Source organism: Chlorocebus sabaeus, chromosome 12 (genome assembly GCF_047675955.1).
Source record: "Chlorocebus sabaeus isolate Y175 chromosome 12, mChlSab1.0.hap1, whole genome shotgun sequence".
NCBI classification, from domain to species: Eukaryota; Metazoa; Chordata; class Mammalia; order Primates; family Cercopithecidae; genus Chlorocebus; species Chlorocebus sabaeus.
The window spans coordinates 112,701,722-112,727,684 of record NC_132915.1 but is presented as its reverse complement, the minus strand read 5'-3'; the positions used below and the strand labels follow the sequence as shown (position 1 = coordinate 112,727,684).

Below are 25,963 nucleotides of genomic sequence, written 5' to 3'. Positions count from 1 at the left end.
GCTCTGCGTTCACTGCAGCTGGGCATCAGGGCTGTGTGCTGCAGGAGCTTCTGTCCCAGGTGTGGTAACAACAGGATGTTTCTAACGAAAGTCCACTGTTTTTTTTTTTTTTTTTTTTTTTTGAGACGGAGTCTTGCTCTGTCTCCCAGGCTGGAGTGCAGTGGCCGGATCTCAGCTCACTGCAAGCTCCGCCTCCCGGGTTCACACCATTCTCCTGCCTCAGCCTCCCGAGTAGCTGGGACTACAGGCGCCCGCCACCTTGCCCGGCTAGTTTTTTGTATTTTTAGTAGAAACGGGGTTTCACCGTGTTAGCCAGGATGGTCTCGATCTCCTGACCTCGTGATCTGCCCGCCTCGGCCTCCCAAAGTGCTGGGATTACAGGCGTGAGCCACCGCGCCCGGCCAAAAGTCCACTGTTAAAACAGACACCGTCGTCCTCCCACTCCGGTCCTCCGATCCCATCAGGTGGGCAGCAAGCTGAGCTTCCCACGTGGGCAAATTCAAGCAGGCACCGTTGCTGGAGTGTGTGTTGTAAAAGCACAAAGTCTTACAGAAACTACAATAGCCAGAGGACAGTCCGAGGCTCACAGGAGTAAAGCTTACAAGTCTGATTTCCTGAAAATATCCACTCCCTCTCCCGTCTACACCACGGAGGCTGAGCTTCTCAGCTACTCAGAAGACAGGACCAGAGACTGTTCTCTCCTCCTGACAAAACTGTGCCCCACAGCTCTGTGCAGGCCACTGAGTCACATGTGCAGGAAGCTGCCCTTGGACTACAGCAGCATCGGAGGTGGCCTGTGCAGGTTCCCAGGCCTGACCTCCCCACACGCCTTGGAGCTCCCAAGGTTTCTATGGGTGTTTGAGAACAACGTTACAAGTTTTAACTTGTACAAGTTTTTTGTTTTTGTTTTTGTTTTTTTTTGAGATGGAGTTTCGCTCTTGTCACCCAGGTTGCAGTGCAAAGGTGCGATCTCGGCTCCCTACAACCTCCACCTCCCGGGTTCAAGCGGTTCTCCTGCCTCAGCCTCCCGAGTAGCTGGGATTACAGGCGCCCGCCACCACACCAGGCTAATTTTGTCTTTTCGGTAGAGATGGGGTTTCCCCATGTTGGTCAGGCTGGTCTCATACTCCCGACCTCAGGTGATCTGCCCGCCTCAGCCTCCCAAAGTGCTGGGATTAGAGGCGTGAGCCACCATGCCCGGCCACTTGTACAAGTTTTTACACCACATGAAAAGTTGCCCTGTGGTGGCTATTCCCTAAGCCATGCGACCTTTTGGATCTCTGAAAACACCCACATCTGTGGCCGCTCCTCGCCCTGGCGGCACTCCCTACCTCTAAGGCATCTGCAGGCTTTGCTGCCAGTCACCATCACCCCCCGTCACCCCACCCCGTGCATGCTGTAGAAATCAGCACGTCGCATGAGAACAGGCTTCAAGTCACTGGGTCAAACCAGACGATGACCAGGGAGGAAGGCCTCCATGTTAGAAAAGCTGCCAATTCAGACAGCCCTTAAGAACCGCCCCTCCCCAGGCAAGAAGGAAAACACTGAGCTAAGATGCCAGCTGTTTATTACCAGGGAAGCCCCGTGCATACGCATGGACCGCGCTCCTCGGAGCAGACCCTCACCTTGTCCTGTTTGTCAGAGGTGAGTCCTGGTACCCAACACAGGAGCACGGCGGTCTCCAGGGAAGCTCTGATAGGCTGGCCTCCGCTGCTTCCCAGCTCAGGGCTCCTCCAAGGAACCTGTGGGGCCCCGTGTGCCCAGAGCCCGAGGAGAGGGAGCGCTGACCGGCCTCCTCACGGCACGCTGCACTCCAGCACTGGGCACTCCACCTGCTTGCTGGCTTGCGGCGGTCAGGCACACCACGGACTCCACTGATTGGCACACTGAGTTCTGGAGCAACGCAAACTGCATGGGTGCTGTGGTGACATTGTTTGCACTGTTCATACAACCAGACAGCTTTTTAGACTAAATTCGTGTCCAAACTAACACGCACAGGAACGGGCTCCAGCTGCAGCCCCTGGGTCTGTCAGGCTGGGGAGCGGCTCTACCGGAAGAGCCGGTATGTCCTGGGCAGGCACCCGTCCTTGCTCGACAGGGCAGTCTGGATGTGCTCGTACGTGGGCAGGTCAGTCAGGTCACCCAGGGCGGCCACTGCCGGCTTCCCTCGGAGCATCTTAGAAGCAACTCTCTTCACGTCTTCCGGCTTCACATTGCCTAGCGCAGAGGGCAAATGTACGTCACACAAGCGTGCCACGGCCTCCACGCCGAGGCTGCGTCACTAAACACACGGAGGGGTGGCCAGTCTGCACCACTCACTCACGCTGCGCTGCTGCTGGGGGTACCTGGGCCCAAAGGCAGCCACTGGGTGTAGCCAAGGGTGAGTCCAAAAGTGACAGAAGTGAGTTCTCAGAAAATGGGGACATGGCGATGACTTAAAAATGTAGGACTAACCCGCCCAAGAAAAATCACATTTACAGAAAAGCAAGCTCCTTGTCTGCTGAGCTCCCTTTGGGATGGGCCTGCAGGAAAACCCCGAGCCCAAGGGTCACACGGACAGAAGGGTGGGGTGAGAGGGGCCAGAGGGCTGCACCAGGAACCCCAGGACAGGAGCGACAGGGTCCAGGAGGGTCTGTTTTCTACAGAAGACAAGGCCCGAGAGGCTGGACACTCGCCGGAGGATTTAAGTGGGGGCTCCTGAGGGAAGGACGAGGACCCACACGGGGAAGGGCAAGTGCCCGGGACTCCAGGCCTGGACAGGAGATACCCACAGGTGACACCATAAGCCCGAGCCACCCCAACTTAGTAGGCAGCCTGGGCCAGGTTTTAAGCCTGTCTCCCAGAAGAGTCCGACGCATATACAACTTGGCACACAGTCTGAGGAAGTTCAGGCCTCCTAAGGTCACTCATGGGGGCCCCGGAAACCTGGGGCTGAGACTCCTGCCTGAGAGCCAGCAACGGTAGCGCGGCATTCCAAGCCACTGCTACTCCACATAGAACGTAGCAGTCCTCTACTGAGCCCTTTTCGCCCACTCACTCGAGTCCTCTTTAACAACTCTGGGAAGTGGTGACAGCTGCTCCCAGGGGTGCAGAGGGTGCGGTCACCTGCCAAGGCGGCAGCAGGTACATGGTGGGGCCAGGAAGCGAGACCAGGTCTGTGACCCCATGGCCCTGCCCTCGGCCAGCCCTGCTGAGGACAACTGGTGAAGGCCCCGGCTTCCGGGTGTGACAGACACACCACGGGCCCCCCATGGCCGGTGGGAGGGCGGGACGGCCTCCTCTGAGCCTGGCTGAGACCTGTGGCAGCCCCTCACTGCCGCTGCAGTACTCACGGATGAGCGTGCACAGCTCGTGCGGCAGCTTTCTGGAGCGAGTGGCCAGCACCTGCCTCCCCACATCCTCGAAGATCACAGGCCTGGACTCCAGGTTCATCATGAGCATGGACGTCAGCTGCGTCTTGGCTCGTTCCAGCTCCACCTGGGGCCAGGGTCCAGTCAGATGGGCACACACCCACCCCGTGCCGCCTTCCACCCCCACTTGAGTGATGGCCAAAGGCCATCTCTGTGCCCAAAGCTGAACAAAAGAAAGGGAAGCTGGGTGCGGTGGCTCACGCCTGCAATCCCATCACTTTGGGAGGCCGAGGCAGGCGGATCACAAGGTCAGGAGATCGAGACCATCCTGGCTAACACTAACACGGTGAAACCCCGTCTCTACTAAAAATACAGAAAGAAACTAGCCGGGCGTGTTGGCGGCGCCTGTAGTCCCAGCTACTCGGGAGGCTGAGGCAAGAGAATGGCGTGAACCCAGGAGGCGGAGCTTGCAGTGAGCCGAGATCATACCACTGCACTCCAGCCTGGGGGACAGAGTGAGACTCCGTCTCCAGGAAAAAAAAAAAAAAAAAAGAAAGAAAGAAAGAAAGGGAAGGGCCTCCCTCTGGGTACTGGGACGCAGGCCCAAGTCACAGGCAACCCTGCTGGTCTCCCCTTCGGGTTTTCTAGGGAAGGGCTATGCTACATGTCACCTGGCTTCTACCACACTTGATGTATGGGAGCAATGTGCCTCCCTTGAGTTTTCTTCACTGTCTGTGTGACGCAGCAGAAGGTAAAATAGTCAACCTCTAAATACCAGGACCCCAAAGGGGCCACACGGCAAAATCAGGGGGAATACAAATGAAACACAGGTTCTGGAGCTTCCCCAGATGCCTCAGGTACAGGGCCCGGGCAGCTGATTTTAGCAAAGTCCCTGCGAAGTTCTAAGGGAGGCAGCGCGGGTCCCAGGCTGCCCTGCGAGGTTCTGAGGGAGGCAGCGCGGGTCCCAGGCTGCCTTCAGACTGCCTCAGGGCACAGGCAGGGGTGCTGTGCAGATCTAGGAACCAGCACACTGAAAGACAAACACCAAAAACTGATAGGCTGTGGAGATGCTTTTTTTTTCAATAGACACAGGGTCTTGCTATAGTGCCCAAGCCAGCCTTGAACTCCTAGGCTCAAGGGATCCTCCCACCATGGTCTCCCAAAGTGCTGGGATTACAGGCATGAGCCACCGGACCTGGCCTGTATATCATTTTTTTTTAAGTAAATTCTTACTTTAGACAGGTCTTTTTGCAACTTTAGGCAAATACCTAAATACTTCATATTTATTTCACGCTGACTTCACATTAGTGGAGGACTGTTTTTCTAGCAGTGCACTAGTGGAACTGAAGTGCATTAATTTTAACCACAATTTTATTTCTTGAATAATGCTGCTCTTCCTGGCCAGGCACAGTGGCTCACACCTGTAATCCCAGCACTTTGGGGGGCCGAGGAGGGTGGATTACCTGAGGTCTACCAGTTCGAGACCAACCTGGCCAAGATGGTGAAACCCCGTCTCTACTAAAAATACAAAAGCAGCCATGGGGCTGGGTGCAGTGGCTCACACCTGTAATCCCAGCACTTTGGGAGGCCAAGGCAGGTGGATCACCTGAGGTTGAGCGGTTCGAGACCAGCCTGGCCAAGATGGTGAAACCCCGTCGCTACTAAAAATATGAAAATTAGCCATGGGGCTGGGTGCAGTGGCTCACACCTGTAATCCCCGCACTTTGGGAGGCCGAGGTAGGCAGATCACTTGAGGTCAGGAGTTCAAGACCAGCCTGGCCAACATGGGGAAACCCCATCTCTACTAAAAATACAAAAAATTAGCCAGGTGTGGTGGTGGGTGCCTGTAATCCCAGCTACTCAGGAGGCTGAGGTAGGAGAATCACCCAAACCTGGGAAGTGGAGGTTGCAATGAGCCGAGATTGCGCCACTGCACTCCAGCCTGGGCAATGGAGCAAGACTCCATCTCAAAAACAAAAATAAAAAAAAATTAGCTAGGGTGGTGACACACACCTGTAATCCCAGCTACTCAGGAGGCTGAGGCAGGAGAATCACCTGAACCTGGGAGGTAGAGGATGCAGTGAGCCGAGATCAAGCCACTGCACTCCAGCCTGGGCGACAAAGCAAGATTGTGTCTCAAAAAAAAAAAAAAAAAAGTGTGTGTGTATAAAATGGTGCTTATTTGTACCAGTTCTGGTCCAGAAAGTAACAAGGTTTCCAAACATATAAAGTTGCAAAAACTAAGCTTAAAAAATTAGCAAACAGGGAGGCATGGTGGCTCACACCTGTAATTGTAATCCCAGCACCTTGGGAGACTGAGGCGGCGGATCACCTGAGGTCAGGAGTTCAAGACCAGCCTGGCCAACATGGCAAAACCCCATCTCTACTAAAAATACAAAAATTAGCTGGGCGTGGTGGTGTGTGCCTGTAATCCCAGCTATTTGGGAGGCTGAAACAAGAGAATCGCTTGAACCCGGGAGGTAGAGGTTGCAGCAAGCCTAATTTGAGCTACTATACTCCAGCCTGGCTGACACAGTGAGACTCCATCTTAAAAAGAAAAAAGAAACTTGGTAAACAAATACAGTTTCAAACATAAAATGGAGCCAGGAAAAGGCTCGAGACATCCCGCACTGCAGCCCACCTGTGCGAGCTGCTTCATCCCACACGGGCAGCTGAGGAGGACGCACAAACTCCTCCAACGTTTTCCCAGCACAGCTGAGAGGGTCACATGGTCAGTCCCACAACTCACCCAGTGGCTCAGATAAAGAAGAAGTGGACTGAGCGCTGGGGGAGGGCGCTGGTCTGCTTTTCTGTTTTCGGGGTTTGGACCAGGGAAGAACAGCCCCAGCGGGCTCCCAGGTGGAGCAGCTCAGCCCCAGGCTGTGCCTCCTTGGCCACCCTGTCCTGCCCTGCCGGGACCTCGGCCCTGAGGCTCGGGGACCAGGCCCACAGGTGGCCACTCCTACACCGTGGCTGTCTCCTGTCAGACCCCACAGGTACGCCTGGAAATGGCACCACACCTCACTTACCGCGTCCACGGTTCCGCCCATCAAAATAAACTCCTTTGTGATGATTTCTACCATTTCTCGAACCTGTGAAGAAGGGCAAGGTGATGACAGTGTGGCCTGCGCCCGCCAGCCTGCTGACTCGTCTAGGCAGGGACGCCCAGGTCTGGAAGGGCAGCCGTGCTGAGGACGGTGGCAAGTGGGGCCCTCACCTGTCTTGGGTCGGCGCTGGCATGGATGCAGAGGAGGCCAGTGTCCTCGTAGCTGTGGTGGTAGGAGGTCGCGTTATACATCCAGTGGTGCCTGGGAGGAAACGAGAGTCACAGGAGTGAAGGGGAAACTAGAGAAAAGTCACCTGGAAGGTGGCTTCATGGTCCAAAAACACACCTGGCCTGGCCTGAGGATACAGAAAAGAGTGGAACCAACCTGTTGAGCACGTTGAGGTAGAGCCTGGAGAACATGCCCTTGCCGGGACCGCCAGCTGAGAAAGAGCCGCCTCCGCCCATCATCATGTTCAACACCGCAAAGGGGATGAAGTCCTCCTCCTGCAGGGATGGAGGGCAGAGCTGGCTGAGCCACCCACGCCGTGTCAGGAGTGCTGTCGGACACCAGACACAGAGGGCAGAGCTGGCTGGGCAGCCCACACTGTGTCAGGAGTGCCACTGGATGCCAGGAATGGAGGGCAGAGCTGGCTGAGCTGCCCAGACTAGGTCAGGAGCGCCGTCAGACACCAGGGACAGTGGGCGGAACTGGCTGAGCAGCCCACACTGCATCCGGAACGCCATCAGACCCAGCACCAGGACTCACCAGGAAGGAGCAGCTCTCCAGTCCAACCATGATGTGCGTGAGCTCGGGGATGGGGGTCGGGCCCAGGCTGACATTGGACATGTCTCTTTCTAGCTGTAACCAAGAAAACAAGCAAATGTCGCGGTATGAAAAACAGCGAGGGCTTGCAAACCCCAGATCAGATCATCTTCAGAGTGGTTACACAGAAATCCAATGCCAGCCAGGCACGGTGGCTCATGTCTAAAATCCCAGCACTTGGGGAGGCCAAGGTGGGCAGATCACTTGAGTCCAGGAGTTCAAGACCAGCCTGGGCAACATGGCAAAACCCCATCTCTACCACAAATACAAAATAAATAAATAAATAAATACAGGCTGGGCACGGTGGCTCACACCTGTAATCCCAGCATTTTGGGAGGCCAAGGCAGGTGGATCATGAGGTCAGGAGTTTGAGACCAGCCTGGACAACATAGTGAAACCCCATCTCTATACAAAATTTAGCCAGGCCTGGTGGTAGTCAGGAAGCTGAGGCAGAAGAATCACTTGAACCCAGGAGGAGGAGCTTGCAGTGAGCCAACACTGCACCACTGCACTCCAGCCTGGGCGACAGAGCGAGGCTCTGTCTCAAAACAAAAAATGCAATGCAGGCACTGGCAGACCCACTCCCCTAGAGGAAAGAACTGCGTCTACCTTCTGCGGGAGTTGCGCTCAGGCCTAGCAGTGCTCACCCTCAGCAGGGGACATATCCCTGCCCTACTCTAGGATTACAGTATGTGTTAAGGCAAAGCAACAAGTGCAGTCAACACCTATCACCCTCAGAATCAATATAAAAACATGCCACGCCACAGGCCAGGGGACGTGTTCCTCACACGAGGCCATGAGACGTTCCCGCCACTTCACCTTGGCAATCCCCCCAGTGTACTGGGCCACGGATCTGTCAACATCCACAGCCTCTGCGCTCCCCCAGGCCGGCTGGACTCCCAGGAGGTACTTCCGGGCACAGTCCACCAGATGTTCGTGCTCCACACCCACACCGGCCAGCACCATGCGGTCGGGAGTGTAGTAGTTCCTCAGGTAGGAATGCAGCACCTCCCGATTGATCTTGGCTATGTTTTCTGTGGGGCAGAAACGGTGGAGGCCAACTGTGTTCTCCCTGTAAGCCGCCTAATGGGGAAGAGCCACAGACACAGGTGACTGAAGACGGCGCGACCAGGCTTCCTCCAACAAGCAGCGCCAGCGCCCATCTGCAGCCAGCCCTGGGAAAATCCTACGCAAGCTGATATTTTACTTGCAGTTTGGCAAGAGCAGCTGTGTGTGTATTTATAAAAAGAGTAATCTGCCTCTCCAGAATAAAAATTTGCAAAAAGCATAAGATTAATTGTGTTAAGGAGTAAAGACCTAGTTACTATAAGAACTGGAAAATACAAACATTGTATAAACAGTAGACTCAGAAATCAAGAATGTTCTAAGCTGGGCACAGTGACTCACGTCTGTAATCCCAGCTACTTGGGAGGGAGAGGCAGGAGGATCACCTGAGCTGAGCCCAGGAGTGCAAGACCAGTGTAGGCAATGTGGAGAGATCTCATCTCAAAAAACACAAACTAAAATGTTACATACATAGCCATAACCTGCAAGGACAACATCAAGGAGGCAAACCAACCCCTCCCCACCACCCCTGGTGTCACGAGGGCCACTGAGCGGGGTGCAGGGGCATTCTTGAGTTTGACATTTTACTTCATGAATCATCTCAGTGAGAAGTGGCTCTGGGTCAGGCCGCAGGTTCAGGTCCTCCAGCTCAAACTGGATCGCCATCCGCGTCATCTCGACTTCCTCATCTGCAAGAGAACCCAAAGGCGCACTCGATCTGCACTGGCAAAGATGAGGAACACAGCAGTGACCCACAGCTTGTGTGCTGGCCTGAGCGTCGCTTGTTGGTGGCTGTTGGCAGTCACCTCCACCTTCATCTAGGGGCAGACTGGGTGCTTGTGTGAGTGAGGGGGACTGCCACAGGAAGCAGGAGCTGGGGGGCCTGGGCCTCTCATCCCACATTAGCCACGAAGCAGCCACATGAGCCTCCTAAGCCCTGGCTTCCTTGCTGGTGAAAGGCACTGAGGATACCGGACCTGTCCATCTCCATCCCAAGTGCTGCTGTGAGGACACGAGACCAGACATGAAGGCGCATAGAAACAGAGGCACACGCGCACAAAGGCACACGCTGGGCGCAGTGGCTCATGCCTGTAATCCCAGCACTTTGGGAGGCCGAGGTGGGTGGATTACCTGAGGTCAGGAGTTCAAGACCAGTCTGGCCAACACTGTGAAACCCCGTCTCTACTAAAAATACAAAAAATTAGCCAGGTGTGGTGGCAGGTGCCTGTAATCCCAGCTACTTGGGATGCTGAGGCAGGAGAATTGCTTGAACCCAGGAGGTGGAGGTTGCAATAAGCCAAGATCACACCACTGCACTCCGGCCTGGGTGACAGAGCGAGACTCTATCTCCAAAAAGAAACAGAGGCACAGACAGATGTCAAGGGTGCAGTTGTGACAACAAGATCTTAACGTGGGACTGTAGCCTTTGAACACCAAGACCAGGCTGCTGTGAAACAGGGCACCCTTAGGGTATCTGGAAAACCCAGCATTCCCCTCTCCTGGCCCCTGGCAGGGACTCAAAGTCCTGCCATCTGCAAGGCTGAGGAGGATAACGGAAACAGTGAAATGGACCTTTCTGGCACACACCATTCAAGTTGTTTAAAGACAGTCGGAGGCACCCTTCCGAAACGCAAGAACCAATTTCACTAAAAATATCCCAGGGCACGGATGCCTCAAACACACACTCTCCGAAACACCAAGGACTTTTACAATCACCAGCAGTTTTTTGTTTTTTTCCTTTTTGTGGAAAACAGAGTCTTGCTATGTTGCTCAGGCTGGTCTCGAAGTCCTGGGCTCAAGTGATCCTCCCATCCCTGCATCCCTAAATGCTGGGATTACAGACGTGAGCCAGCACGCCTGGCTACTGGCCTTATTTCCTTCTTCCTTTCTATTTTTGAGACAGGGCCTCACTCTGTTGCCCAGGCTGGAGTGCAGTGGCACAATCATGGGTCACGGCAGCCTCAACCTCTCAGGCTCAAACTATCTTCCCACCTCAGCCTCCAGAGTAGCTAGGACTCCAAGTGTAAGCAACCACACCCAGCTAATTCTTGTATCGTTTTTTGCAGAGACAGGGTTTCGTCATGTTGCCCAGGCTGGTCTCAAACTCCGAACTCCTGGGCTCAAGCAATCTGCCTGCCTGAGCCTCCCAAAGTCCTGGGATTCTAGGTGTGAGCCACTGTGCCTGGACCCAGTACTATTTCTTTCTTCTTTTTTTTTTTTTTTTTTTTTGAGATGGAGTCTCACTCTGTTGCCCAGGCTGGAGTACAGTGGCACGATCTCAGCTCACTGCAAGCTCCACCTCCCAGATTCACACCATTCTCCTGTCTCAGCCTCCTAAGTAGCTGGACATACAGGCACCCGCCACCATGCCTGATTAATTTTTTGTATTTTTAGTAGAGACTGGGTTTCACCGTGTTAGCCAGGATGGTCTCCATCTCCTGACCTCGTGATCTGCCCACCTCAGCCTCCCAAACTGCTGGGATTACAGGCGTCAGCCACCGCGTCCGGCCCCTAGCACTATTTCTTACGAGATCTCGCTGTCGCTTTGTGTTGGTCTGAAGCTCCAATTACACAATTACAAGGTGCTCTTCTTCACGGCTGCAGGGCTTCCACAAACCTTTCTGGCCTTCCCTATGTCCAGGCCCACCTCAAACGCCAACGGGTGGGATCCACACCTGTTAGCCGAGGCTGCAGAACCACATCAGCCAGTAAGCCGACCACCGTGTCCAAGCCTTTGCTATCAGCAGACACAGCATACATCGTGGTGTCTCTGGAAGAAAAAACAAGCCCACAATGCCAGGCCCTGAGCTCACACTCTGCTCAACAGCCAGGGGATGCTCACGCTTTGCATGCCAGGGGGACAAATGCCAGGCCCTGAGCTCACACTCTGCTGAGCAGCCAGGGGGACGCTCAGGCTTTGCGTGCCAGGGGCACCTCCTACCCTTTGTTGGGGACTAGCAGACATTTCAGGGGATGCTTGAGGTTTGCGTGCCGGGGGCACCTCCTACCCTTTGTCAGGGAACAGCAGACACTTTTCCCCTTTCTCTTCTCCTGTCTTACAGTGTGAATGCCTGGTAGGCAGGACTCAGCTACACACAGCTTGAGTCAAAATGGAGCCACTTCTAATAGAGGTTTTTGTAACTATAGTCTCTCTCAAAAGGTGAAGTGTTTCATCCCAGCCTCCTGTTGACTGAATGAACCCACTGGTGAGTGTGAGTGTGGAAACACGGCTGGCCTTGGCTGGCTCGGGGGACAGCAATGGCTGGCTTGTATGGAGCTTCTGACTCACTGTAACATCTGTTCCCGGCACGAGGCACAGAACAGTCCGAAGCGCACAGAGCTGGCCCATGGGACAGACACGAAATCACGGGGTGATCTGAGATGAAGTGTGATCAAGTGAGACCACGTAGAACAGATGCAACAGCTGTGAAGAAGAGGGAGCTTGGGAGGCAGGACATGGCCACCAGTGCCTCTGAAGAGGGGACTCGGCTGGACCTTCACCCTGAAGAGGAGCCATTCTCAGTGACTTTGGCTCAGGTGAGGAGAATGGCAGAAACAAAAGCCTGAGCTGAGGGCGGGAGGGGCTGGGTCTGAGTCAGGACACCAGCCACCCGGCCAGAAAAAGGAGTTCATCTGGGATGAGTGAGATTCGAGTCAAGAGTCGGAGGACCAAACACATCAGGCAGGAGCCTGGCAGGGGCAGCTGGGAGTCAGGGGGTATTAAGAGGCCTTGTTTTAGAATGTGAGTATGTTACCTGCAAGCTTACTTTAATTCTTAGCATTTGACGTGTCTTTTATGTGTAATTTTTTTAGCATCCAAACTTAAAACATCAACCATTTAAAAAATCTGTGATCTGCATCCACCCATCTCACATTGCCCAGCACTTTCTGAACAAGCTCCACACCTGGCATGCAAAGACCACTGCACTGTGCTCCAGGCAACACTGTCCCCTCCCTTCACCAAGCAGCCGGCACCTCCCTGGCTCGGTCCCTTTGGCCCCTGCTGTCTCCTGGTCTGGAATGCCTTCTGCCCTGTGTGTCTAGCAACGTCCTTCAGGTTCCTTCAGGAACCAGCCCAATCCTGCGCTTCCTATTATTCCTTTCTCAACTCCAGACCAAGTCAGCTGCTCATCCTCCTGGCTCCTACCGCCTTTGGCTACTGGGTCCAGCACGTATGCAAGGCCCTCTGCTCTACCTGGGAACAGGGCCTGCTCTACATCCCTGGCATGCAGCCAACAGCCTGGATGGACTGACAGGGGTGAACTGAGGTCCTGAGGGCTGTGCTTCTCTGTGTAAGCGCTGCCCACCCAACTCTCCATCCAGGACAGGGCTCTTCTCCCTGTGAATCTCCACACCTCCCAATGGGAGGGGCTCAGACAGAATCTGAGCAACGACAAGGACGTCAGTTCCCACGGACGCAAAGTCACTTTGTACGTAAAAGCTGGTGTACCTTGACGTCTGGCAGTCACAAATACCCCCATGCTTTTCCAATGTAAGCAGAATTTCATCTTTGCTGTCAAATCGAGCAGTAGACTAGTAAAAATAAATAAGAAAACCTAAATAAGCAATCCAGACTACCCCTAAAATGCAATTTTTAAAATTTACTTTTGCTTTTAACGCTATGTACAAAAATTATCTTTTAACTTAAAAGTCTTTTATTAGCATTAACTTAGAAACTTAATAATTTATGAAAATAACCATTATAGAGAAGAAAAATCTCAAACATCCTTCAAAAGTATAGTATAAAAAATTACAAAACTGGGCACTGACCGAAAATGCCAATTTTTCCAAAAAGTGAGCAATTCCACTAAGATATTTTGCTTCATATCTTGATCCTGAATTAATAAGAACTAGTAGGAAAAAGAAAATTGACAGGTTAAAGCACATATTCAAAATAAAATTTAATCAAGAGAAACACTTTAAAATTTCAATATGACACGATAATCAGATTTAATTATATGAGAGTGATTGTGTTGATGGTTTCACAGGTATATGTGTAGGTCAACGTTCATGAAATCGTACACTTTGCTTCCACTCAGAGTACAATTCATAATTGGCATGCTAATTACAACTAACAGTCAACTAAAGCATGTGCACGTTAAAAATGCGGGACCACCCACAGCATCACAATAGTACTTACTTCCTACTGTACAAAACTGTCCAAACTTATTCTGAGATGCCACGTGAAGCCCATTATCCAATGTGGTTACTTTGGTTTCAAACTTTTCCTGTCCATCAACTGTAGCAAAAATAGGCTTGGGAACTCCAGGTAAAGGAGAAGAGAGGGGGATGTTGGGATAGGCACCACCACTACTAAACCGTCTGTACGCAGAAGGTCCAAACCTAAAACAGAGAAAGCGGCCCAGTTGCAACAGGCTTGAGACAATGAACCTGTGATGACCTCTTAGGTGTAGTTATGTTTTGTCTGCGTTAAAACTAAGTATCTGCCTTTCTAAACGACTTATTTCTATAGACTTTGGAAGACAAAGCAGAGACTGATAACAAAGGCTCAGCCACAGGACCTGGAGCAAGCTGGTTCCATCCTTTGGGTCTTAGTTGCTATCTCTGTAAAATAGGGCTTATTAACAGTAACTCACTAGAAGTGCAGTTTGTACACATAAAGCACTTAACGGCTCTGCCCTCCAACAGCATCGCTGAAATCTTAGAAGCCACACCCCTTATTAACCTGGTCCGAAGGTGGGGTGTGACTTGGTCTCTGTCTCCCTCTCCAAACTCATCTCTTGAACCCCCACAGCCCCATAGGTCCTGGTCACACTGATTCTTCTGTCAATTCCTGGAACACATTTGATTCATTCCAAAGCTTCTTCACCCCCAAAGCTTCTTCACTGTTCCAGGGCTTGCCGTTTGCCCATGTCTACCCCTTCTTTCATTCTTCAGCTCTTCCCTTAAATGTCAACCCGGATGGAGGACTATCCCTCATCACTCTAGTCTTTCCTGTTATTTCCTATCACGAAAGGCTGCTTGTTTACTCCAAAGCATTTACGCGATTGCCGATATTTTGTTCACGCTCCAGTCTGTATCCATCTCCTGGAGGCAGCACCTCCGCACCCCTGAAACAGCGCTCATTGTGTGGGGAGGGGCGATGCCTGTGCTGTCGGAACAAAGTTCCAGCGTGGGGAAACGCAGGCCCGGTCACTTGGGCGGGAGGGGCGGTGGGGACAGAAAAGGTTCTTAAACGTCTGAGATCAACGGACGCTCAGAGCGCAGCAACCGAGAGCCTGGACCCTCGTATCAGAACCGTGCGGGTCTAACAGAGCTGGGGCCCCACCGGCTCAGCCTCCTGAGGGAGCACGCGGCAGAAGCACAGGGGCAGAGATGAAGCATGGCCTCGGACAAGGCCCGTCGACCCGGGAGGTGAGGTGGGGGAGAGGACCCAGCAGCCGGCGAGAGAGACAGATAGGACTGCATCCCCGGGCTTGAGGCGCAAGGCAAGGCAGGGCCCCCGTCGCCTCGGGGACCACATCAGTGTCCCGAAGTGCGAGCCCGTCGAACGGGCGCCATGTCGCCTGTAGAAACCAAAGACGGAGCGTCCAGAAAGACTCAAGCCGCCCCGGTCCCAGGCCGAAGCCTGGTTCGCCTTTGGCTCACCTCAGCCGCGAGCCGCTCCAACAACTCGACCCCCGCAGCAACCGCGTCGCCACGAACACCACAGCCGCCATTTTGCGTCTCCGCCCCTGCTTCTGTCGTCACTTCCGCTTCCGCCCGCGGATTCCCCGCCCCCTCGGCGACAACTCAACGCGTTCCGGCGCGCGCTTCCGGTGCTCGGAGCGGAAGCAGCGGCGAGAGGCTGGGAGGAGCGGGGACGGCCAAGCGGCGGGCGACGGGGGCGGGCGACACGGACCGCGGCCCGGGCGGAGCCGGGGCCATGGAGCCGCCGCTGCCGGGCTAGGCAGGTCCTGCCCCGCCTGGCCCGCGGCGATGTCGGGCTACCCGCGCCGCCCGGGCGCCACCCCGCTGTCCCGAGTCCGGAGCCTCGCCATTCCCGACGGTGAGCGGGGCAGGGGCCGAGTCCAGCGGTTCAGGTGGGCGGCGGCCGCCCCAGCGCGCAGTGAAGTCGCTGTTGTCGTTGCTTCCAGCTCCAGCGTTCTATGAGCGCCAGTCTTGTCTCCCCCAGCTAGACTGTGAGCACCCCCATGGCAGGGACCTGGACTCCCCCTTCTTCGGCATTCGGTCGGCCTTTATGTGCTATGTGCCCAGCCCGGTGCTGGCTTCCGTGGGAGACACAGGTGAGAGACGAGGGCGCCGGCCCCGGGGACGCCTCCAGTTCCCGCGCCACCTGTGGCACCTCCGCTGCCGCAAGAGCTCGTCCATTGACCCAGCAATGAGCATGGCGCTCACTGCGTGCGAGGCACTCGGAATTCAAAGGCGGAGTCCCCTGCTAGGAGCTCGCAGTCTGGTTGCGGGGAGACCTCCCCCCAGACAGACAGTTCCAGTTCGGGATGGTTAGTGCCCAGGGAGCATAGGAGCCGGCCCGCTTTCCTCGTGGGGCTGAAGTGGGGGGGCCTTCACCCCAGTGGGCGGTGATTGGAAACGGAGCTGGAGCATTCCATCTGCCTCCACAGCCAGGCAGTGGCCAGACCTGGTTCATCCTCGTTCTACCCAAGCAGAAGTGCTGCTGGGTGCCCGGGGTGTGCGGGAGTGTTTGCGTGGCTAGACCAGGGTCTGAGGACATTCGGGGGGTGTCACAAGACAAGAGGACACGCTCGCTCCGACTGGGCTTCAAAACCTACTGAGGAACCCCTTTCAGACCACAGACACCAGGGCCAGTCTGTGCGAGTCAGGCCGTCTCCCGGGTCACAAGTCCGGGACCTCGTGTTTTTTAAAGTTCTCTTGACCGACCGGGCGCGGTGGCTCACGCCTGTAATCCCAGCGAGCCACCGCACCCAGTGCGGTGGGAGGCCGAGGCAGGTGGATCACGAGGTCAGCAGATTGAGACCATCCTGGCTAACATGGTGAAACCCCGTCTCTACTAAAAGATACAAAAAATTAGCCGGGCGTGGTGGCGGCGCCTTGTAGTCCCAGCTACTCGGGAGGCTGAGGCAGGAGAATGGCGTGAACCTGGGAGGCGGAGCTTGCAGTGAGCTGAGATTGCAACACTGTACTCCAGCCTGGGGGACAGAGTGAGACTCCGTCTCAAAAAAAAAAAAGGTTCTCTAGGCTGTGAGAAGCACTGCAGTGGAGACTCCATGTGCAACAAAACCAAAACACAAATGTGAGGTCATAAAGACTTCCTGCTGTCATGGTGGGTGACATTGTTTCTTTGCAGATTTTGGCTATGGAAAGGGGAAATATTCTAAGCAGAGCCCTTCAGGAGCCCATGAGACACAGTTTGGAGGTAGAGTAGTCGTCACCTTTTCTTCTTGTCTCCATCCAACACAGTGCCAGGCACGTGTCTGGTGGCAGGACTGTCGATGTGACGGGCTATGTGGTGTATCTGGAGCCCAAAAGAGCAGGTAGGGGTGGGATTTCAAGGGTTCAGTCTTGACCCTAGAGTAGGAGCGAGGCGCAAGGGCAGAAGAACCTGAGTGAGGGAACATCAGGGAGTGGGGAAGTCCCACCTCAGGGGCCTGGGGCCACAGGAGCCAGCTTTACACGGGGCTCGCAGCTGGGAGGGCCGAGCATGGCTGCTTAAGTCCCCGGAGGGTGGGAAGGCGGCGAGAGGGAGAAGAGAAAGGTGGGCGTTAGCTAGGTTACCTAAGTAGGAAAGTCAGGAAGAGGGTCAAGGAGCGCCGGATCCCCAGTTTTGCAGCACCTGAGGAACTTGTTGCTGCTGCTGTTTGTTTTTTTGAGACGGAGTCTCGCTCTGTGGCCCAGGCTGCGATCTCAGCTCACGGCAAGCTCCGCCTCCCGGGTTCTTGCCCTTCTCCTGCCTCAGCCTCCTGAGTAGCTGGGACTACAGGGGCCCACCACCACGCCCGGCTGATTTTTTGTATTTTTAGTAGAGATGGGTTGTCACCGTGTTAGCTGGGATGGTCTCAATCTCCTGACTTCGTGATCCGCCCGCCTCGACCTCCCACAGTGCTGGGAGTACAGGCGTGAGCCACCGTGCCCAATCACCTGAGGAGCTTTGAGAGCTCCCAGCACAGGTTGACTTCACACCAGGGAACTGGGTGTGTGCAGTGGAGCGGCCTGGGTCATTTTAAAGCTCCCCAGGGGAGTTTTAGTGGGCATCACAGTGTGGGAGCAGGGGCCAAGGGGTGGAAGGAGAAGATTTCAAATGCAGACGCACGTCCGTGTCACTGCCGACTTTCAGCCACCTTCACGCTTTTTTTTTTTTTTGAGATGGAGTCTCGCTCAGTCGCCCAGGCTGGAGTGCAGTGGTGCGATCTCGGCTCACTGCAAGCTCCGCCTCCCGGGTTCACACCATGCTCCTGCCTCAGCCTCCGGAGTAGCTGGGACTACAGGCACCCGCTGCCACACCCGGCTAATTTTTTGCATTTTTAGTAGAGACGGGGTTTCACCGTGTTAGCCAGGATGGTCTCGATCTCCTGACCTCATGATTCACCTGCCTTGGCCTCCCAAAGTGCTGGGATTACAGGCGTGAGCCACCGCGCCCGGCCTCCTTCACGCTTCTTAGTGCCACCTGAGTCATGGTAGAACGACGAGCGTGGCTACGCGATCTCACATGTGGCCATGCTCTGGAAAGACAGGTGAACAGGAAGGTTCCCTTTCAGCGCTCTTCAGTAGACTTTATGCATTTGTGATGTCGGTTATTTCAGATGACAAATTTGAAGACCTTGAAGAGGCAAATCCATTCTCCTTTAAAGAGTTTCTGAAGACCAAGAACCTCGGCCTGTCAAAAGAGGACCCGGCCAGCAGGATTTATGCAAAGGTAAATCCACGGCATTGTGGGCGATGGCTCCGTGGGACGTTTCTGTTCTGGCCTCTGCAGCTTCCTTTGGAGGAGATTGTGCACGAGTGTGGCAGAGCAGGGAAGGCATCAGTGCTGGGGAGCAGCTCTGGGCTCAGAAGCTGCTGGGCTCCTTCCAGTAGATGAGATTGGGCCTTTCTTCGTGTTCCGAGGCAGAACACAGAGAAAGGAAGATGCACTCCGAGTCAGAAGCATGGCCTCCACTGTTTTGTTGTTTTGTTTTGTTTTTTTCAGGAAGCCTCGAGGCATTCACTGGGACTTGACCACAACTCCCCACCCTCCCAACCCGGGGGGTATGGCCTGGAGTATCAGCAGCCATTTTTTGAGGACCCGACAGGGGCCGGTGACCTCCTGGATGAGGAGGAGGATGAGGACACCGGATGGAGTGGGGCCTACCTGCCGTCCGCCATCGAGCAGACTCACCCCCAGCGGGTCCGTGCCGGCGCATCGCCCAGCAGCACATACCTTTCCTTTTTCTCCACCCCGTCGGAGCTGGCAGGGCCTGAGTCTCTGCCCCCATGGGCGTTGAGTGACACTGATTCTTGCGTGTCTCCGGCCTCTCCGGCAGGGAGTGCTAGCGCAGACTTTGCCGCTCACGGAGAGTCTCTGGGAGACAGGCACCTGCGGACGCTGCAGATAAGTTACGAAGCAGTAAGTGAGCCTTGCGACGCCCTCTGGCACAGCGCCTGTCCGAGCAGCCTCTCCCAGGGAGAACCTAGGGCCACCCTGCCTCCTGGGTGGCCTGGTTTGATTTCCAGGACGAGACGACTTGCATAACAGCCTGCTATCCACTTTCCCTTTGACTTTGCCTCTGGTTACACGTGTGAATAGAACCGGCTAAAGAGGACTGGTGAGCTAGAAGCTGTGAATTGGATGCAGTTGGGCACTTAAAGGGCTGTACCCTCAGGAAAGGCTGGCTGCAGTTGTCAGCTCAGGGACATCTTGCTAAGTAGTCTAAGAGGAGGAAAATTGTTTACAAAATTATAATCACCTAAAAGGTTGTAAGATGTGAGTAAAAAAAAATTTTTTTTAGCCGGGCGCAGTGGCTCACGCCTGTAATCTTAGCACTTTGGGAGACTGAGGCAGGTGGATCATGAGGTCAGGAGTTCGAGACCAGCCTGGCCAACATGGTGAAACCCCTGTCTCTACTAAAAATACAAAAATTAGGCTGAGCGTGCTGACTCCAGCCTAGGTGACAAAAGCGAAACTCCGTTTCAAAAAAAAAGAAAAAATTTTTGTTTTTCCCTGAGACAGTGTCTCACTGTGTTGCTCACGCTGGAGTGCAGTGGCATGATCTCGGCTCACTGCAACCTCTGCCTCCCGAGTTCAAGTGATTCTCCTGCTTCAGCCACCCAAGTAGTTGGGACTGCAGGTGCCTGCCACCACTCCTGGCTAATTTTTGTATTTTTAGTACAGACGAGGGCACCATGTAGGCTGGTCTCAAACTGCTGACCTCAGGTGATCCACCCGTGTCGGCCTCCTAAAGTGCTGGGATTACAGGCGTGAGCCACTGCCCCTGGCCTCTGAGTAAAATTAACTGGCATCTGTGACCACAGGTCTTTGAAAAGTGCCCGCCTCCGTGGTCTTCCTCTGTAGTGCGCTGCAGGTGGATGCTGCACTGACCCAGCCATCTCTGCTCATCAGGAGGCTCTAGAGCCAGACCGCAGAAGCGCACACCCTTTTGAGTGAGACATGCTGACTTTCTAATAAGGATGTTCTCTCTCCACAGCTGAAAGATGAAAATTCTAAGCTGAGAAGAAAGCTGAATGAGGTTCAGAGCTTCTCTGAAGCTCAAACAGAAATGTATGTAAGCTTTTAGTTAGGAATGCAATCCACAACATCTAACACAGAGGGAAATCCGTTTTTAAATGATAATGAAGTAATCAGAGTCAAACCAGATCTGGGTTTTATTGTATATAAATGTTCAGCATCCAACACATTTCTATGTTCTGCATAAAAGTTTGTTTTGAGACAGGGCCTTGCTGTGTCACCCAGGCTCGAGTGCAGTGGCACGATCACGGCTCACTGCCGCCTTGACCTGCTTGGCTGCAGTGATCCTCCCATCTCAGCCTCTTGAGTAGCTGGGACTACAGGCGTTTGCCACTGCACCGGGCTAATTTTTAAATTTTATTTTTGTAGAGACAGGGTCTCACTATGTTGCCCGGGCTTGTCTCAAACTCCTCGGCTCAAGGAATCCTCTCGCCTCAAGCTCCTAAAGTGTTGGGATTATAGGCGTGAGCCACGGCGTCTGGCGAAGGTTTATTTTAAACTTTAGACAAAAAGCCACCAGATTCCTTGTTGGAGCAGCAGTGCTGTGAGAGCCCCTCCCTGCACGCCTGCCTGGTAGCCGGCTGCAGGTCTAGACCTGAGGCTGCTGCTGCCTCCCCACTGTGCTTGAGGCCCATTCCATCACAGGCTCTTAGCGGGTTTTATCTGGCTCATGAGGTATCTCTTTGTAGTCCTCTTAAAAGTAGCCACAGAAATTAACAACTCGGGTTTTTCTTTAACAAGGGTGAGGACACTTGAGCGGAAATTAGAAGCAAAAATGATCAAGGAGGAAAGCGACTACCACGACTTGGAGTCGGTGGTTCAGCAGGTGGAGCAGAACCTGGAGCTGATGACCGTATGGGTTTCTTTCTCTCAATCGGATGAGCTGGGTGGGGCAGGAGCGCTCCTGAGAAAGTGCTGCTGTCCTCAGCAGCTGCTGCAGCCTGCCCTTGGGAGCGGGCCCATGTGGCTCTCTGGGACTGGTGTCCCTTGACATCGCTGTCCCCCTGTGCCTGGGGATAGCTGGCCCGTGAGGGTGTCCATGGGGAGTGGGGGGCCAGAGCACAAACGCTGCATGGTGAGCCCTTCCCATGGGTGGTCTGAGAGTGGGGGCGGGACTGGGTGGGGCACAGGGGCTGTGAAGGGCCACAGCCAGGTTGGGTGACCTCCTGCTCCCTGCGTTGAGGCCCGTGTCCGGTATTAATGTGAGGACATCAGTGATACTTTTTGTGTGTGTTTTTTTTTGGGTAACAGAAACGGGCTGTAAAGGCAGAAAACCACGTCGTGAAACTGAAACAGGAAATCAGTTTGCTCCAGGTAATTAAAGGAAAGGACTTCAGTGTTTTTCTTTGATTTGTGGAATCACATAGAATCAGTTCGCTCCAGGTAATTAAAGAAAGGACTTCAGTGTTTTCCTTTCATCTGTGGAGTCACATAGATAATGAATTCAGGAAGACAGAGATAAAAGATTCTGCTGGGGTTTCCCCTAGGCCCAAGCAGAGAAAGGACTTCACATGGGGATAGCACCTGCTTCCTGTCGGGGCCTGAAGCAGAGGGAGGCCCTGGAGTTCTGTTGGGACTTTGGGGTCTGGCATGGGGCATCCACTTGGGAGTCCGTTTCCATAGAGCTAGGTGCTAGGCATATACTGGAGTGAAGGGGAAGCCGTTAAGCCCCCAGTCCCAGAGGCGAGCCCCCAGTTAGGCCAGAGCACCCGTCCTGAGTGCCAGGTCCCCATGGGTAAGTCCTCGCCTCGCTGGGTGGTGACTTTTATCCGCATTGCCTCGGAGCTGCTCTCTCCTTAGCCATAACCGTCCCCCTAGGTGCAGGTCTCCAACTTCCAGCGAGAGAATGAAGCCCTGCGGTGCGGCCAGGGCGCCAGCCTGACTGTGGTGAAGCAGAACGCCGACGTGGCCTTGCAGAACCTCCGGGTGGTCATGAACAGTGCACAGGCTTCCATTAAGTGAGTGCCTGGGAGGCACTGGGAAGCCTGGCAGGGAAAGGGGTGAGATTGGAGTGGTCGTCAGCGATACTGGGTGGGGGCCCAGGCTGACAGCACCGTGGCTGGAGGACCAGGGAGCCGCAGGGAGGGACGCGTGCTCAGTGGTCCCGATAGCTCTCTGGGTCATTTTGTGGACAGACCACCGGCTTTCTAACCCGCCTCGCAGTGTCTGATCCCACCTGGGAGGTGCAGACAGCCCCACCACCTGTGGACACTAAAGCTCTGAATAAAGGAAATAGTGGTAGTTTCCTTCCCGGTAAAAAAGCAAATTCCCAGAAGGCCCTTACTACTGTGCCTGGCTGGGGACATGTCAGCCACCATCACTGTGACAGTGGTGAGTGTCTGCCGCCCACTGGGCTGAGCTCTGCAGGGCGGTTTTGGCCCCCCAGAGCACTCCCTGTGGACAAGGGAGCCATCTCCTGTGAAGTCAGGTATGGGTCTCCTCGAAGAGGAGCTAGGAGTGGAAAACCTGTGGTTCTCCCTTGAGCCCCTCCCTTTCTCTCAGGAATCCTGTCCCTTTCTGCCCCACAAACCCCACCGCTTTCTCCCTGGAACCCCTCCCCTTTCTCCCCAGAACCCTGTCCCTTTCTCCCCCTGCAACCCTGTCCCTTTCTCCCCGCCGGCAAACCCCACCCCTTTCTCCCTGGAACCTCTTCTGTTTCTCCCCCACAGAACTCTGTCCCTTTCTCCCTGGAACCCCTCACCTTTCTCCCCCCAGAACCCCTCCCCGTTCTACCCTTCCCCTGTGGAACGAGGCCCTTCCCCCACCATGGAAACCCTCCCCATTCTTCCCCCTGGAATCCCTCCCTTTCCTTCCCCACCCTCCCCAGAATCCCTCCCCTCTGTCCCCCTCAGAACCTCTCCCCTTTTTCCTTATACCAACCCTTCCCCTTTCTCCCCCCACCCCCCCATGGAAACCGTCCCCATTCTTCCCCCTGGAGACCCGCCCCTTCCTGCCACTCAGAACCTCTCCCCTTCCCCCACCCCTTGGAACCCCTCCCCGTTCTCCCCCACCTCCCCTGTGGAACCCCCCGTTTCTTCCCCTCCAGCCCCTCCCCTTTCTCCCCCCAGAGCCCCATTGCTGCCGAGTAGCTGCTACCCGCCCATCCTGGTATCCGTGCTTGCTTTCAGGCAACTGGTTTCCGGAGCTGAGACACTGAATCTCGTTGCTGAAATCCTTAAATCTATAGACAGAATTTCTGAAATTAAAGATGAGGAGGAAGACTCTTGAGGACCCCTGGTTGTTTTCAGCAGGAAGCTCCGTGTATGCCCTGAGATCACCACCGCTCGATCTGAATGTGCAGTTGTGTCCTTAAATACGCAGTCTTCACCCAGAGTAAAGTGTTTATCGCAAGAGTCCAGTGTCGTGCCCTCAGCCAGTTCTTGGCCACTGCAATGGGAGCAGCCCTGGCCGAGCTGCCCCTGTGGTTTCTATGCAGCCCTTCGTGGCGAAATTCCTGTGGTCTTACAGATTGTAATGAGCTCTTGGAAGACAGTCATGAAAGCCAGCGATTTTACGAAAAAGAGCGGTTCTGGAATCTGTTTTCCAATCCCGTCCCAGAACATCAGTTGTAAGATAAGTACAATTGATTGTCCTTGCTTTTGTAAGTAGAACAAACACTAAATGCGCCTCTGAGGTGGCCACCCTGGGCAGGGACCTGTGCCTTTCACCGACACTCAGGGCTCCCTCTGGCTCCCGGGTCACTCTGGTGGCCCCAGCGGCTGGTCCCTGTGGTCATGGCCCGAGTGCGGAGGGGCCACTACATGGCTGCTGCTGTCCTCCCCCCAGGACCCACGGGGACCATGGCCACACATTCCATGCTGTGAAGCTGTCCAGATGCGCCTCTTTGGCTGGGGGTTCTGGTGGATGTTTCAAGTAGCATTTTGTACAATGCAGTTCAGAATTCAGGAATTTCAAGTATGTGCAGAGCCCGCCCGCCCGGGTGTATGAGGTCCTAGCTGCCTTTCTGACGGCCTCCGGCAGAGGAAAGTTGACGAACACTAAATGCCTTTTTGACTTTTTTCCTATAGAATTTTTTAAAAACTTTCTTTTTTCCTCCTGTTCCAATTGATAGCTTTTTTATTTAATAAATTCTGCAGTTCACCGCACTGTCTCTTCTCTGCTGACTTAGCCGGTCCTTGGAGAACGTCGTGGCTTTCCACACCTCACTTGCTCTTGCCCTAACTGGTGCCTTGTGCTGGCAGGTTCTCGTCAGGTCCTCAGCCCTCAGGGTCAGGGGCAGACTCAGACCACTGCTGCCTGGGCCTGACCACAGGGACCCATACATGATGGACGTGTGAGTCATGCAGCTGCACGGTTTCAGAGCTGGACAGACTGGATTCTAGCGTTGGGTCATCCTTTCAGATCATGTGCTTGAATTTTTTAAACAAGGCGTCTGAACCGCTAGACCCCTCGTCTTAGCTACAGGCGAAAGCCAGGGCTTTCCAGCAGTCACTGTGGAGGGGTCCTGCTGCCTGGCCCCGTGCACCTCCCGCTCCTGCCGGTTGGTGAAAGCAGGCTCTGGATTCTCTTGGCAGAGCTGACTTGAGACAGGGTGCTGTGGTTGGAAAGTGCCGGAATGAGGTTCTGAGTGTGCAGGCAGCTCAGGGAGCCCTGTAGCGGCAGGATGGGGGCGTCCTGTGAGGATTCCTCAGGCCACAGACCTTCCCTGAGGCCCTTCGGGAGAGAGCATTTTATGGGGGGGGAGTCATAAAGGCCAGATGGCCAGGCAGGTCCCATCCACCAGATGCATGTGAAGCAGGGTGGTCCCTGGGCCTCATGCCAGCGGCTCATGGAGCAGATGGGGCCCAGGGAAGCGCGGTGGGGATGGGCATGTGGGTTTTGCACACCCCTCTCATTTGTTGTCTGTGTTTAAAGTGTTTGATAGTAAGAAGTTTAAAAATGCAACTTATAGGCCGGGCGCGGTGGCTCACGCCTGTAATCCCAGCACTTTGGGAGCTGAGGCAGGCGGATCACAAGGTCAGAAAATGGAGACCATTCTGGCTAACATGGTGAAACCCCATCTCTACCAAAAATATAAAAAATTAGCTGGGCGTGGTGGCGGGCGCCTGTATGCCCAGCTACTCGGGAGGCTGAGGCAGGAGAATGGCGTGAACCCAGGAGGTGGAGCTTGCAGTGAGCCGAGATCGCGCCACTGCGCTCCAGCCTGGGCGACAGAGCAAGACTCCGTCTCAAAAAAAAAAAAAAAAAAAATACAACTTGCCTGCCTCTGCCTCTGGATTTCGAGCCCCGCTCAGGCAGGTCACCACGACACAAGGACTGAAACGAGGCGCTCGAGGAGCCCACAGCCACCCGGTTCCATCCCCTCCATCTGTTTCTTGCCAATCCCTAGCTCCCAGCCTGGCCTCACCTGGGCCTAGCCCTTTGCCACCAAAAGCCCACCTCCTGGGCAGACGGGGCAAACCCCCATTATAGTTCTCCAGCTGGTGCCCCCAGCCCTCCATAGGCTGGAGTGGAGGCCCCCTCAACTGGCTGGGCCCAGGATGTCTCTGCAGCACCTCTGGTGCTTACAAGCTCTCAGGAACCAGGAACTGTAGGCCCCTGCCCAGTTCCCGGCTGAGTTAGCCCTGGCACATTCCTGAAGGAATGAATACCCCCTTAAGGGAGTTCCCCGGGGCAGTTCTCCAGGCCAGGACAACCTAGAGGGCCCAGAGGGTGGGCACAGGTGACCAGGGAAGCGAGTTCTGCGTGGTGTGGGCCCCCACCCTCTGGCCTCAGTCTCCTGCACGTGCCTGGCGCTCGGCCTGGCCTGGGCGGTCCTGAGCACGCAGGGTAGGCTGGGGAAAAGCCCTTCACGTAGACTTTCTCATCCGCTACTTAACCAAACCCCAGGATGTCCATTAACAGAGGATGAAACAGGCACAGAGAGGTCCAGCGGTGGCCACCGAAGGTCACAGCCAGTAAGGGCCGGTCTTCTGGGTCGTGACCAGGTGGCCGGGTGCCTGTCCTCGCCTGTCCCCTGCCTTGGGGTCCTGCGTCCACCCGCGTCCCTCCGGAGC

The 25,963-nt window shown here is 54.8% G+C and overlaps 2 protein-coding genes across 6 annotated transcripts; one reads left to right on the top strand and one right to left on the bottom strand.

Annotated features, from left to right (window-relative positions):
- Positions 1-1,550: 1,550 nt before the first annotated feature.
- PMPCA (peptidase, mitochondrial processing subunit alpha) lies at positions 1,551-15,000 on the bottom strand. 2 transcript variants are annotated; one of them, XM_008005626.3, is made up of 13 exons: positions 14,894-15,000; positions 13,425-13,627; positions 13,055-13,134; positions 12,735-12,817; positions 10,960-11,054; positions 8,873-8,973; positions 8,039-8,302; positions 7,163-7,255; positions 6,782-6,900; positions 6,568-6,658; positions 6,380-6,442; positions 3,333-3,477; positions 1,551-2,217 (listed from the first exon to the last, which is right to left on the bottom strand). In XM_008005626.3, exons 1-13 carry the CDS (start codon positions 14,962-14,964, stop codon positions 2,048-2,050), a joined length of 1,578 nt encoding a protein of 525 aa, XP_008003817.3. In that variant the 5' UTR covers positions 14,965-15,000; the 3' UTR covers positions 1,551-2,047. The 2 variants fall into 2 exon arrangements, with proteins under 2 accessions (XP_008003817.3, XP_008003816.1); XM_008005625.3 differs by lacking the exon at positions 1,551-2,217 and having other exon boundaries at positions 2,256-3,477.
- A 21-nt stretch (positions 15,001-15,021) lies between these two features.
- ENTR1 (endosome associated trafficking regulator 1) lies at positions 15,022-24,052 on the top strand. Of its 4 annotated transcripts, none has more exons than XM_008005622.3 (9): positions 15,022-15,293; positions 15,382-15,531; positions 18,025-18,137; positions 18,411-18,827; positions 19,906-19,979; positions 20,688-20,799; positions 21,198-21,260; positions 21,765-21,904; positions 23,075-24,052. In XM_008005622.3, the coding sequence occupies exons 1-9, from the start codon at positions 15,224-15,226 to the stop codon at positions 23,172-23,174; spliced, it is 1,239 nt and encodes a 412-aa protein (XP_008003813.1). In that variant the 5' UTR covers positions 15,022-15,223; the 3' UTR covers positions 23,175-24,052. The 4 variants fall into 4 exon arrangements, with proteins under 4 accessions (XP_008003813.1, XP_008003815.1, XP_008003814.2 ...); XM_008005623.3 differs by having other exon boundaries at positions 15,071-15,293; positions 23,015-24,052; XM_008005624.3 differs by lacking the exon at positions 15,382-15,531.
- Positions 24,053-25,963: the final 1,911 nt, after the last annotated feature.